The sequence below is a fragment of the Oxyura jamaicensis genome, chromosome 3 (assembly GCF_011077185.1).
Source record: "Oxyura jamaicensis isolate SHBP4307 breed ruddy duck chromosome 3, BPBGC_Ojam_1.0, whole genome shotgun sequence".
Lineage (NCBI taxonomy): Eukaryota > Metazoa > Chordata > Aves > Anseriformes > Anatidae > Oxyura > Oxyura jamaicensis.
Window position 1 is genome coordinate 5,381,102 of NC_048895.1, and position 13,909 is coordinate 5,395,010.

General features: G+C 45.4%; 1 protein-coding gene across 12 annotated transcripts in view; it reads left to right on the forward strand.

The window, feature by feature from the left end:
- Positions 1 to 10,669: 10,669 nt before the first annotated feature.
- Positions 10,670 to 13,909, forward strand: part of PLCB1 (phospholipase C beta 1) — a 378,680-nt gene continuing 375,440 nt past the window's right edge. For all 12 annotated transcript variants that reach the window (XM_035320058.1, XM_035320059.1, XM_035320060.1 and 9 more), the window contains exon 1: positions 10,670 to 11,028. In XM_035320058.1, coding sequence (XP_035175949.1) covers positions 10,930 to 11,028 — 99 coding nt within the window. In that variant the 5' untranslated portion in view covers positions 10,670 to 10,929. The remainder of the gene's footprint in view (positions 11,029 to 13,909) is intronic.

Consider the following 13,909-nt stretch of genomic DNA (forward strand, 5'->3'; position numbering starts at 1 on the left):
AAGCTCAAACAGCTATCAAATTTAGCATGTGCCTGCCTCAGTTAGGAATTTTCTTTCCCCAAAATGTCATTGATCTCCAAATACATTTCTCAGTTACCTTAACAGGTGTCCTCACTCACTCAAGCTTTGATTTATGATGCAAGAAAAACTTTAAGGAATCCAGCATCAACTTTAGAAATGGAACATCTGTGCACTGGTATGACAAAAACTCGGCCTCCTGGTGACTGAGAGTAGCCTTGTCCTCCTCCATCTACCACCTTGCAGTACTAGAAGGCAATGCGTGTTCTTTCCTGTCAGCAAGCCTTGCTTGTACTTCGGGGTCAGACTGACACTTGAGCAGCAGCATCCAGAATCTTGAGGGTGGCACATCTCCTGTCCCTTGCAGATCTGCCCCGTGCATCAGCCAGATGTGCCTTCCGATCAGCGCAGACTGATATTTGACATGCATGAATAGCCTTAGCCTGCTGCATGCATGGTTTGGGATGGATTATTTTTTAGCCACAGGCATGAGTGAAGTGGAGCAGAACTGAGCTGAGCTTGTGCTGTGAGAAGGCATCTGATCTCACCTCTGTCCCACCATGCCTGGAGCTTGGCCATTTACAGGCTCCAATTCTCCCACCAGGTCCTGAGAGGTGCAGGCCATGGGTAAGAGGTGTCAAGGAGGCAGCAACTAACCCTAGCCCAAAGGCAGGAGGGATGAATTCTGTTCTGTTTGGGAAGTGTTGGCTAGCTGTTTCATAAATTAACAGCCTCATCAACTGCTCTCAGCTGTGAGTTATCTATTGATCCATGCTGCAGGCTGATTCTTTAGGGGCAGCAATGAGGCAGGCAAAGCAGGCTGTAATAGGGCTTGGGGATTTAGGTGTTGCAGAGGGGCAAATCCGTGGTCATTCTGTTGGAAAATGATTTCAAACAATTTGAGAAAATGAAGAAAACTGATGACAGTGAAAACTGTGGTTTTCCATGAAGGCATTCACTATGCCATGTTCCAAGCATAACGCTTTTTAGATGAATATAAGTAGGGATGTGTGTGTGCATGGACAATAGTCACATCCCTTCTTTCACATAAAGGGGAAGAGGCTTATCAACTCCCTTTCTCATACCTCAGAAAATACCCCAAAATGTTCTCATATTCAACATTCTTTAAAAAATTATGTTGAGAAAATACCATACCAAGATGCTAATTCTTCTAAAAGGTGTGCGCAAGATATGTTGGAAAATAAGCAGCAACCTAGCCTGGAACACAGTCTAGTCTTTGAAACTTTCTCTATGGAGGAATAAACTTTATTTGTCAGATAATTACACTTTGATTAGCTTTGCTGGAAACCATTCAGAAATGCATAGAAGTATTTTAGAGCACACAGTACACTGTCTTGTCAAATGAGCAGGAGATCACTGGCATTCTGCTGCCCTGCCCTCCCAGACTACTGCACACAGCACGTGCAGACCAGTGTTTTCTAAATTTTCTAAAACTTCTCAAATGCAATGCCTCCTCAGGGAGACAGTCCTACCTGGCAGGAAAAGCGAACACAGGAGGTACTTGGGCTGGAACAGCACTGAGGAATAATGATTTCCTACAAAATAAGGACTGAATATTTCAAGCTCATCAGCTCTTCCAACCTTGTCCAAGTCTGTGGAGATCTGCTATCTTCAAAAGCAATTCTGGAAGGAAAGCGAGAAGACTGGGGTGCCTCTGTGGCATATCAGAAGTCAGCTGTTTGCTACCAGGGAGTGATAATGTTAGAATACTTTCGGAGAATCCTGCTGGGGATATATAGCAATCAGTTGTTACTGCCTCTTTGTGGTTTGAACTTGCTATTCTTAGTGATCATAAATGTCCCAGGGTGCTCTGTGAAGCTACTTCTATGGATCTTTGTCCTTGTTCTTTTTTCCATTTTTTGAGCACATGCCATGAACTTTATTGCCTCCATTTAATGAAAATCCTCCCCTTCTTCATGTGTTGCCATGGCATTAACAAACTGATTGTGTTTTATATTGCCTGTTAGTGTAACTCCAACCTTGCTATACAGCCATCTGAGATGCACATTAAGATTCACTACAAAAAAGTAATACTGAGTTTATATAGCAACTTTCCTCTACAGTCACCACAATTCTGAGATTCATGGTTTGTTGTTTTTGTGGGTTGCATGGCATTTTCTGTTGACTACAACATTCCTTCCATCTTCAGACCTGTAATATCTGGAATTCTTCACAGGTATAAATCTGGTATCAAAACATTTCTAGTACAAAAAAAAAATATCCTTTGCTAAATACTGGATGGAGCATGCGAAGAGATGCTGCATGTTATAAAGCTCCTAACTGAGGCTCAGTTCATTCTGTGGGGGAATCTGTGCATCCATAGGCATGATTTCCAACAGTCCTTCTTCCCTCAGTGGAATGAGGTTCAGCTTAACTGCTGCTGCAGCACTGTTCTTTCAACTCTTACTGTGCCAATGGCCTGTGTGGCTGGGGACTTCTCAAGGGAGAGACTAGAGACGGAGGGAATGGGAAGGGAAGGGAATAGCTTGGACTTCCCTGGTGTAAGAAGGTGCTGAAAAATTTAAATCAGGAGGTTTTAGGTGCAGAGAGTTTCCCTCATAGAAGAGACAACGATGTGCAGCTGATACTCAGGGCACAGAATGTGGGGATTGTGTTCCTTGCTTCCTTACTTTACTTTGCTACACAAATAAAAGGTCTGTCTGCTTCCACTTAATTATTATAGGGAAATGGTTTCCTGCAAGGGAAGCAAACTGGCTCCAAACCAGCGTCTCTGTCTCCACTGCCATTGTCTCTATGTAGCATTTTAACCAATGTTCTACGGTACTATTAGATATTAATTACAGCTTGCAAAATGCTTATCAGATAATACCCCTGTCCCTTTTTTAGATCAGTAATTTGAGGTAGGAGGAAGTTTTTACTGATGAATAGTGATGGAGAAAGGAAAGAAGCAGGGAGACCTGACTCTTAAATACCTGCTTTACATAACGTAGATCCTAGCTTTGTGCAAATAGTCACATGTTAGTATTTTGCATTTCCTGTCAAAAATACATGCACACTAATTTGCTTGTAAGAGTCTGGATTTTTAAATGGACACAGCCTCCATGTTAAGGGCCCCTAGAATTCCCATGTCCCACTTCTGTCTGTGAAATCCACCTCTAATGAACTAATCCCAGAAAGAAATCAGGATCTGCAACCCAAAGGAAATCAGTGAAATACCATGGCAGATCAGTACTGTGCATGGTTAGGCACTTGGATTTGTAGCTTCGGAAGCAGGACTGACACTGCTCTGGCTTTGTAGTTGATGAGCTCACACGATTGAATTTTCAGTGACTTTATTTGAAATGCCAAGCTGAAGTCGCACTTCTGTGTTGTTCCTCCGCTTTCTTTTATCATCTTTTCCTGAACTACTCTGCAAGGCAGCTCTGCTTTAATTCAAACACTTTTTCAGGAATAAGTCCTATTATCTTAGTTTGATGCATATTTGAGATAGTAGCAATGGTTAGAATCTTATTGACAAACTTGGTACCAGATCATATTAAATGCTAACCATGGGTTGTCGGTATGTTAATCACAAGATCCTTCCCCCCACCCTGTGCTGCTCTGTTCATTCTTGTTATTGCATCATATCTAAAACATCTGTTGTTATCAGTGCTGTGAGGCACGTAGGAGAGCAGAGAAACAGTTCTTGATTAGCTTTCTTGGAAATCTGGGCTCAGTCCTCAGGTTGTCTAAGACTTCTTGTAAGATTGTGGTCTCTTAGGAGAGTAGTAATACTCGCTTTGAGCATGCTTCCTTTCTGTATGTCACTGATTTAGATAGTAACAAACAGCCCTTGTCCAAACAGCTAACTGTGTATCTGCAAAGTATGGTTATGCTGATGACTGAATTCTTGGTGTGTTACAAGATTATAAACAGGTTAACGTATTCTTGGCACTGCAAAGCAAATGATGTCTATTGTTCTTGTGTTTTTCTCTCTCTTTTTTTTTTTTTTCTGTTGAATAAAGAAGAAAAAGTAGTTTCTTTAGTTGGCATTTAGATTGTTTAATTTTGTAAGCACAGAGTCTTCTTGCAGATGATCTATGAAATACTGGCAACACCGGTGGTGGGAATATTAATTCAAATCAGTGCATGTGCCAGATATTCCCTATGACTACTGCAGATCTCCATGTTTACAAAAGTCAAGAGGTATTCTTTATTATAGTCGGTGATAATCGCTTTTAGCTTGGGTTTGCTCATGGTTCTGTATCTGCTGGCTTCTCTGAAACCTGAGAATCTGTTAATAATTGCTCTTTCTGATTTGAAATTATGTTATGACCTTTATATATTTACAAGACTACTGGGAAAATGAATGTTGAATATTAAATTAATCATCAGGTGTTTCATCAAAGCTGTTGCATAATCTTATACAAAGGTAATTGTAAGATAACGTACTTGCTTTCAGGGGGCCTGTTTGGAGCTCCCATCAAAGCTGATGGAATGTCTTCAACCAACATTTAATTGGTCCCCAGTTTTACCTTTTAGTCCTCTTCATTTCTATTTTCCTGGAACAAAAGAGCTTTTGTTATTGTGGAGCTTAATGTCTGGTATCACAATTGAGAACAGGGGAGTAAGGGGGTCAGCGCTGTTTGTTGATCACTGCTACGGAATAGGCACATTGGCTGTTCCTCTCCTCCTGCTAGCTATGTTTTGCTCGTGAATATCATGATGTAGTCTGTGCTCTTCTTTCAAAAAGGCACTTTTCTCTTTAACCTCCTGCCTTTCTTTGACAATGGCTTTATGCTTCTAACAATGCCTTCTAGATGGGAGGTTGGTAAATGTTGTTTGATTGCTCAGCAGGCATCCTGTTAGAGCAGATTGCCTCCCAGACAGCCAACTGCTTTCATCACCGAATCATAAAATCATCACTATATAATGGCTTGGGTTAGAAGGGACCTTAAGGACCATCCAATTCCAACCCATCCCCACTAGATGCCACCCACTAGATCAGTACGTCTAGTACTAGTGGGTTGCCCAGGGTCTTGTACAACTGAGTTTTGAACACCTCCAGAGATGGGGCATCCACAGCAACCTTTTCCAGTGCCTGACCACCCTGAGTGAAGAATTTCCTCCTAACCTCTAATCTAAGTCTTTCCTCTTTTAGTTTAAAACCCTTATCCTATCTGTCCATGTAAAAAGTCACCCTCCATCTATTTTAGAAGCACCCTTTAAATACTGTTTTCTTTTTTTGCAATGAAGAGTTACAATCCATTTTAAGAGATATTATGGTTCCAGGTTTACATCGCAACCCAACTGCTCGAAGCCTTACAAATACAGTTTTGGAGCAACTGTTTTCAACTACGTAAATGGTGTTCTGTTGCTCTGTGACTAATGTTTTGTCAGTCGTGGAATTTCACCCTTTACAACTGCAAGTTCTGTAAAATCGCCAGAATGGGAACGAGAAGTGTGTGATTCAGAATAGCGTATTGTAAGAATAGTTCTGAAAAGGGAATACAGAAGGAATGTTAGATTACAGCAAGGCGTAAAATTTTAAATGAGCTGCTTAACTTCAAGATAAGGCGTATCATCAAAATCTTTTTGGCTGGATCTGAGAAGTATCAAAAGTCATAAAAGCACTTGTGAAATCTAAAATAACCTTGGAAATGTATCAAATTGCTGATATCAACAAATTTTTTCTCCTTAACTTTATATCATCTGAAAGAATTATAAAACCCTTTCTCTCAAGCTTGATTTTAAAGCTACTTAAACTCATGCTATGGGTGCTATCTAGAAATTCAGGGCATGTTTACGCTAGGCTTCTTCCCTTTTGGAACTTAAGTCTAAGTGGGTAATAGTCACCTACAGGGACCTGATTTGAATTTATGGAAAGAAGACTGGAGCAGATCTGAGACCATAATTCAGTTTTTCAGGCTCATAATCTTGCATCCTATCTAAAGACGGGCCGTCCTCTCTCCAGCTTGTGGGAATTACAGAAGAGAATCCAGGGAACATACACACTGACCCCTATGCTTCTAAAAAATATGATGAGAGGATTCCTGTAATTTTAAGGCATTGTGAGAAAAGCACAAACCAGGCAGTTTTCTATTTGTATGAAGAACAGACCACTGTCCCATTCATCCAGCAGCTACAGCGTCCAAAGGACCAGTTCTGGTTTCCAGAAGGGTTGGGGATTGTTTTCATAGCAGTTCCTGCTTTGCCACCCATTTTATGATTTTATCTTTTAATTCAACTCACAGCTAAACTGGATGTAAATAAAATAAACTGGCTGTAAATAAAAGCAGGTGAGATGATCTGCTTTTCAGTTGGTTCTAACCTACCTATACAGCTGGGACAATTGTTAAAAGGCATAAGAAAAAAAAAAAAAAGGCAAAGGTGAGGGACAGACACAGCCCTGGGATGGCAGCCCAGGGGGCTGGGCTGAGGTCGGGCTAGGACATCAGGCAGTGGGCAGGGCTGTGGCAGAGCTGCAGAGCATTGTCCTGCAGCATCGCTGGGGCAGAGACTGACAGCCCCAGGCTGAGATGAAATGGGGTTCTGGGCCATGGGCAGGGCTGGGGGCAGACCCCAGGGCTGTTAGAGCCGGTTCGTGCTCTCAAAGCCCCGGAAGGGTGAGACGGAGAAAAATTTGAGTAAAAGGCAAATATTTCCACACAGGTTAATCTCAGCTTCTGGTTGTGTATGAAATGTACATGTGAACAGTACACACATGGAGCTCTGCTAATTGCTGCAGCAAGGAATTAATCCTACCATGCTGTGAAAAGTCCTGATGGAAGAGGTCTCAGGTGCCAGTGGGTGAGAAATTCTGCTCGGTGGTGTCCTCTGCCCAAGCCACTGGGGGGTTGTTCCTCACAGGCAGCACTGTCCGAAGGACTGTGGATGGCTTGCTGTGGCACAGTGATCCATAGGTGCCAGCTGTGCACCAGGCCAAGCCACCCAGAGTAAAATATGGTCCCCTTGAGTATAACAGTGAGTAGGTCACTCCATGTACACAAAGACTGTCATAAATAATTCCAAACACTGTGCATTAATCTTATCCTCCCAGTATTTTAAAGACATCTTATGATGCTGATGTGAAGAAAAACAAATGATTTTGACAAGAAATGGACTTTTGTGTAAGCTCTCCCCCTCCCCTTCCAATTTTCTTTCCGTGCAGCAGCTGCTGTTGCCAGGCTGTCTTTGTTGCTATGGCGGTGTTTTGTGTGCCAGAATTTGATATTCACTCTCGGAGAGTCACCTGATTGAGTGGCTGTGCCACATAAGTTATCAGTTTCACTCATAAAGGATAGATCAGACTGCTGTATGTATGACATCCAGCAAATCGATCAATTTAAATACAAGCATATTCCACTGGCCGTGAGTTTATGGAGTGACAATTTCACAGGTAATCTCTTTTAGTAAATGAGTGACTTAAAAAAATACCTCTTGGGACTATTACCTTTAGTAGGTTTCATTTTTCGATGTGACAGTCATATACGAGGCAGTTTCACTATACCTTGCAGTGTTTGTCTCTCAGAGGTTAGATGTGAGTTCTACTGCCTACATAACTTAAGAGGTGCTTCTCTCAGAATGACTGCTTTTACCAGAGATGTAGGGTCACAGTTTCTGTATTTCTTTTCTGGAGAGCTGTTCCGTAGAAGTTAAGGATTCTGCTCCCACTGATAATTAAAGTATAATTTGGCCCAATTTAAAATGCAATCAGGATGATATACTTCTGTGGAAACTGAGTTTATCTTTAATCCCAAATCCTGCAAGCACTGCCACTTATGTTTAACTCCTAGTATGTCAGGTGTACCAGTGCACTGGAGCTTTTTCAAGGCTGAGGCCACTGCTTCTTTTAAAAATATAGACTTGCACCAATAAACTCAGGACAGCAAGTGGCACTGAGACATTTCATATATATTTATTTGAAATCAATATTAAAAGACTAAATTATATTTTAAAGCATTTCTCCCATCGCCTCATGATACCTTCTTTCAGTATAAGTTTCTCCGCATCTTCCTCTGACCTGGCTTTGATCAATGCCATCTGTTATTGAAATCCGCTCCTTTCTCCTATTTGTCTACATGCATTTCCACCCGTGAATGTAAACATACTGGGTATGCAGCTTATTCCTCTGGAAATTAAATATCGCTACCTATGTATGTCATATAGAAACAATGATTTACAGGCATATTGCATTCCAGTAACTTGTTTGCACAAGACAATCATTTTACTGTCCAGTCTGAGATTTTTGGAACCTGCAGAAATAAAGCCATTCAGAAACCAGTTCCTGCAGCAATGTGTATCACATCTGATAGGTAAAATTTTCAATAACTACCTGAATAAGCTCACTGCAGGTTTATTTTTAACAGTACATCTTTTAATTCCATGGAACTAAAAGGGCTGAGTCAAGGAGAAACAGAAGATAGGAGTAATGCTAGGTATTTAGTGAGGCTTACTGCACACTTGGATAAAAGGCGTCTGTGATTTCATTTATTTATTTATTTATTATTTTTTGCCTGACTTAGTCCCATCGTCTAATGATAAGGTAATTGTACTCTTTCTGGGTGTAGTGATCCTGCTGAGCGTAGCCTGTTTCCAGGTCGCTGATGCCATGCTTTGTGGAAGAAGCTTGAATTGAGATGTGCTTTGAATTTAAGTGTTTGCAATGTGTAACAAGAAAGGTATTCTTAGCTGGAGCAGGGGCTAACTGAGCAACAGTATAACACATAAGCTGTCTGGGTTGCCTAAATTCCCACTGATTTCACTGAGCCCCGGATTTCAGCAAACACTGAATCATAAGCACTTTCCAGAATTGATGTTTAATAGGCACAGTCATAGTGCCATTTCCTTTTGTGCTTCCTCCTCCTTTTGATGCAAAATCCATTAGCTATCTGCCATACAAAAGGCATGTTTCACTTTGGCCAAATACCAGGGTCTGGTACATTTCATCAGATTAAAACAGTGAAGTCTGAGAAGCCACAAAACTGCTCCAAACAACACCTCATATCTGAAATATCGCCTACAAGCATGAGATTTTGTACTGATTTATAGGGTCACCTCCCACATGGTCAGACTAATGGATTCCCAGGGCTCTGTGCTATCATCAGGAATCAGGAGGTATCATTGTGAATTGTAATTGTGTTTTCCTGACAGAGTTTAAAGAAGTCTAAGCCGAGCAAAAAAGTGTTATGGGCTTGTTGAGAAAACGGCCAGAGGTGCCCCAGTCACTGGTAGTTTTGTTTTCCAGACAGTTGATTTTGGCAGACTGCTATGAATACAAGCGCTTAAATGATCATGGATAAGTGCGGTAGTATCTGTGCTCTTTGGTCCGACTTTCTGTGGGGTTTTAATATTTTGTTTTCGTTCTTCTCTACACTATACACTGGGATGAAAAGGCAGATGTGCGCACGGTACCGAAAAGTTCTCCCCCATACCCCCATCATAAAGAGAGCAATCCTGTACCCGCATCAGGGCAGTCAACCCCAGAATTTGTTATTGTTTAAGTCACGGCAAATCAGTGGGAAATGCAGCACAGCAGGGAGGGAGCAGACTTGCAGCCTGACTGACGTGGCACCCCTATTTGCATGGAAGGTTCATAAGAATAAAACACTGAACAAATGCATTGATTGGCCCCGGAGTGTGCATGCTGCCTGCACAGGCTGTTGTGGATTCAGCTCCTGCTAAAGGCAATGAAAAGTTTCTTGTTGAAGTGAAAAAAGTTGGCAGAGGACCAGCAAGCTTTGACAGCCCTGTAACCAACAGTAAGAGCAAATCCGGAGTCCAATGTGCCAGTGTTGTAGCTTTTTTTTTTTTTTAAGTCACCTTCCCACCCATAGCGTATATATTTTTACCCGGTAATCTTCTGAAATATCATTCCCCTAAAACAAAATCAATTTTTCTTTGAAGTCATTCTTTTACATCATTTGCTTTGTCTATGGTAGAAGTTCGACCTGCTGCCCTTAACTCACAAGGGTCAACTGGAAACCTTTACGGAGAAGTCTCTTGTGCTGTGTCATCTGATGTTTCATCGCCACCAGGGTTGCCCGGGGACTCTAAGGGCGAGAAGGCCATTTCTGGCACGTGTGTGGCTTTGTTCTTCTAAAATCTTTCCTGTAAAACCTTGGATTGAGGATTTTGGTGAGTGAAAGGAGACTTTATCAGCATTGTCTTCTGTGTGAAGTATGCCTAAACTGAATTAAGGAATGCTGAGGAAACATCAAGCTTTGGGAAAGCAATTTCTGTGTATTTAAAGCACCGAGCTTTGATGGGAAGCGCATGTACGTTTTCCTTAGAGTCTTTCCTCCCTTGTCCCATTCACCACTCTGCAGGCTGAGCACTGCCTTTCTCTTCTGGAAATCGGCGTGCCACGACAATTCCCTACAACAGCCCTCACCTTCCCCTGCGCTCACCCCTTCTGCAGCCTGACCTTGCCAAGCGGCACCGCCTCTTGCCCCTCGCAGCAGCCCCTCGCCCTCGGTCCCCGGGCGCCCTTAGGGGGCCCTGGCCCCTCGTGGGGCTGCCGTAGCCGTGCCAGCGGGCGGCGGCGGGTGCCGTGCGGTGCCCGGGGCCCTGCGCAGCCCCGGGGGGGCGCTGCCCGTGGCCGCCGCTGCCCGTGGCCGCCGCCAGGTGGAGCCGCGGGGCCGCGCCGGGCAGCGGCAGGAGGAGGAGGAGGAGGAAGGAGGAGGGGCGGGCGGGCAGCGGGCAGCGCCGTGCCCCTGCCGAGCGGCTGCGAGCGGGTGCGCGGCCGTATATAGGGGATGTGCCGCCGCGGGGCTCGCCCTGCCCGCCGCCGCCGCCTCGCCGCCTCCTTCGGCCGGCACCACTGAAGCCGCTCGGCCGCCGCTGCCCTGCCCGCGCCCAGCCGCGGCTCCCGGCCTCGCTCCCCGGGCCCTTCCCGGCCGCTCGCTCTAGGCTCCTCGGCTCCGGGCCGGGCGCGTCGATGCGGGGCAGATGGCCGGGGCACAGCCCGGCGTGCACGCTCTGCAGCTCAAGCCCGTCTGCGTCTCCGAAGCGCTGAAGAAAGGCGTCAAATTCGTCAAGTGGGACGATGTGAGTAGCTGCCCCCTGTCCGCCTGGGGGGGGGGGGGGCTCCGCCACGCGTTTGGGGCTCGGGCGCACCCAGGGAGCCCGGCATGGCTCGGCTTGGTTCGGCACGGCGGTGGGGAAGAGCCCGGCCGGGCCGCCCCGCGGGCAGGTGGGAGCCGACGGCTACTGGGGCACCGTCGGTGTCACCGCCTGGGCCGTGCCGGGTTGTTCCGGGCCGTACCGTGCCGGGCCGGGGGTGCTGCTGAAGCGCCAGCCCCGGGCGGCCAAACTTTCACCAAAGACCGAAGTCGCCTCCGCGCTCGCTTCGTCCGCACGAGCCGTGGTTCGGCTGTCTCCTGTCGCTGTGCCACCTCCCTCCTGTCATCTTGCTCGTCTCCATCCCCGTGGCTCTAACGCGGCTGTTTCAACCTGTCTCCTATCTCTTGCTCCATGTCTCCTTTTCTCCTCTCGGCCTCTCTCCGTCCTGTCCTTGTGGCTCCTGGCCCTCCCGTTGTCTTCCTCCAGCCCGGCAGGGTGGTCGAGCCCTGGGCGCGATGTTCCTCAGCTCCCCGCTCCCTCTCATCTTCCTTCCTTTGCGGAAGGCGCTCTCCTTCCTTGGCTCACTAGGACACGAGACTCGCCTCAGAATCCCCCCAGCTCTCCCCTTGCCGCTTCCTGACACTTTCTCAAGTATCACCCCACGCAGCAGAGGAGCGTGGCTTTTGCTTCACCTTCGTGGGGGCAGCTGCTCTGCCTTTGCTCGCAGGCTGTGCACGGGACTGTGCCAGAGGAAGGCAGCGGAACGCTAAGCTTTCTCTGCTTAGCTGCTTTTTTGTCAGACCGTGAAAGTACAAATGTGTGGTAGAGGAGGAAAACAGGCAGGACGGCTAGCTTTGCTCTTTCAGCATCGTGCCTACAGTGTGACGTTTGGCGGTTGTGTCCGGTTGCGTGTGGAGGGCTGGGTGCCCCCCAGGTCTGGCAGCGAATGGTGTGGAGACAGAGGGGCATCGTGAGGCTAGAGCTGTGGCAGGGGAGTGGCTGGGAAAGAAGTGGGGTGTGCTGGGCTGTTTGAGTGTCAGAAGAGCTGTGAGGATAACTTGTTCTGAGAGCCTTAACACAGCTCTTGGATACTTTTGCTGTGCTAAGGACATGCACAACAACTGGCAGGAGGGAGAAGGAGCAGTTCATGTGTCTGACAACTGTTCTTGTCCTGTTACGTATCGCTGCTTTGCTGTTGCTCTCAGCCTGTCCAGCAGCCAAATGCGTGAGCCTGACCTCTATAAACCTGTGATAAAGGCTCTCAAGGAGGGAAAGAACGCTGAAAAAAAAATGAACCAACTGTGGTGTGGAATGTTATGTACAATAAGGAGCTAATACCTTTCTAATAAACCGAGCAACCTGACCTTGTCCACAGTAATAAACAGCGGCTTGACACAGGTTATGATTGATCTGAAGATAGATGGAGCTAAGCTTGAATCACTTGCCTGATAGTCAGAAAGAGAATGTTTTCCTTCGGTCAGTTTCTTTCATCGGTATATGTACAATGTAATCTTAGCCTTGGCTTTGCAGTTATTGTTTTAGTTTGGTAAGCTACCATGAAATTTACGCAGATAGATCCAGAGGTCAAGTCAGTGGTGTAATGTCAGTCTCCAGACCAAGAGTCCAAGCAATTAGGCAACAATTCAAATGATTTAAGCGCTATTTCTGTGCAGTACGCTGTACACATAGCATTTGAAGGTGTTCTCTGTGCACGTTGGATGTTCAGTGGCTAATCTGCCTGCTGTAGACCAAATGGAAGATCTTCAATTTTAAACATGAAGGCTGCCATAATAAAATAGGGCTAAGATCTGGCAAAAGATGTGAGATTCAGGTTAAAGGTGATAACTGAGCGGTATGCAGGTATTACCTGGAAAGTGCGGTTGAGAGAGTCCTGTTGTGTGAAGTGAGTAGTTTTGTGAGCAAATTTGGCAATCTTGTGGGAGTTGGTGTGTATCCAGCCACACCTGTGTGATGAAGAATGCCAGTGGTACCTGATTGCTGACCACACGCTGTGTGTATGTGTGTGCATGTCGCCCTTCCTGCCCCATCCTGCCCTTAGTGTTTCTTCTCAGCAGTGGAAGCCCAACAAAACCAAAGGTTTCAGAGGAAATTAACCTCCTTCCTTGGCACTCTGGCCGTAAGGAGGTCTCCAGACCAATGCACGTTCAGTGATTTTGGGAAGTATTTGTCACTGAGTAGCCAGTAACCACTTCAGAGTATTTGTTTTCTATCAATTAATCTGCTTCAAGGGTTTTTAAAAATGATGATCATTAATCCGAACCTCTGTGCTCTGTCGTGTAAATAGCCACGCACAAGCTCTCAGTGAAACAATGGGCTGTAATGAGAAATAGTAAGCTACAAAATGTAACAGTAACATGGAATTGACCGTAATGAGTGCTTTGGATCGGCTGCGCTAACAGGGCTGTTCAGAGAGGCTAGGCTCACACGCTGATGTTTATTATGCACCATTTTGTCTGTTCTGTGTCTGACTAACAACTGGAGCTCAGTGCTTCTGCATCACCCCTGCACTAGGACAGCATTCATTCCTGTCGCGGGTGTACCCTTTTGGTACGCTTTCCTGCTGTTTTGTTTTGCAGTTTAAAGATGGCTCTATTGACTCATCTTCACTTTTCTTAAGGCAAAGGAGAGTTTGCCGTGAATTCCTAGGACTTGCACCAAGTTTCAGCCCCAATTTTTTTCAGCCGAGTTACAAACTACTGAAAAGTAGTGCTTTTTTTTTTTTTTTTTTTTTTTTAATGGGAATGCAGGAAGGATTTTAACCAGGGCATGAAAGGCGTGTAAGGAATTTCATGGTGTGTAGAGTAATAGTCATTAAAGAATGCGTTCGGTAGCCTTCAGCAGGATG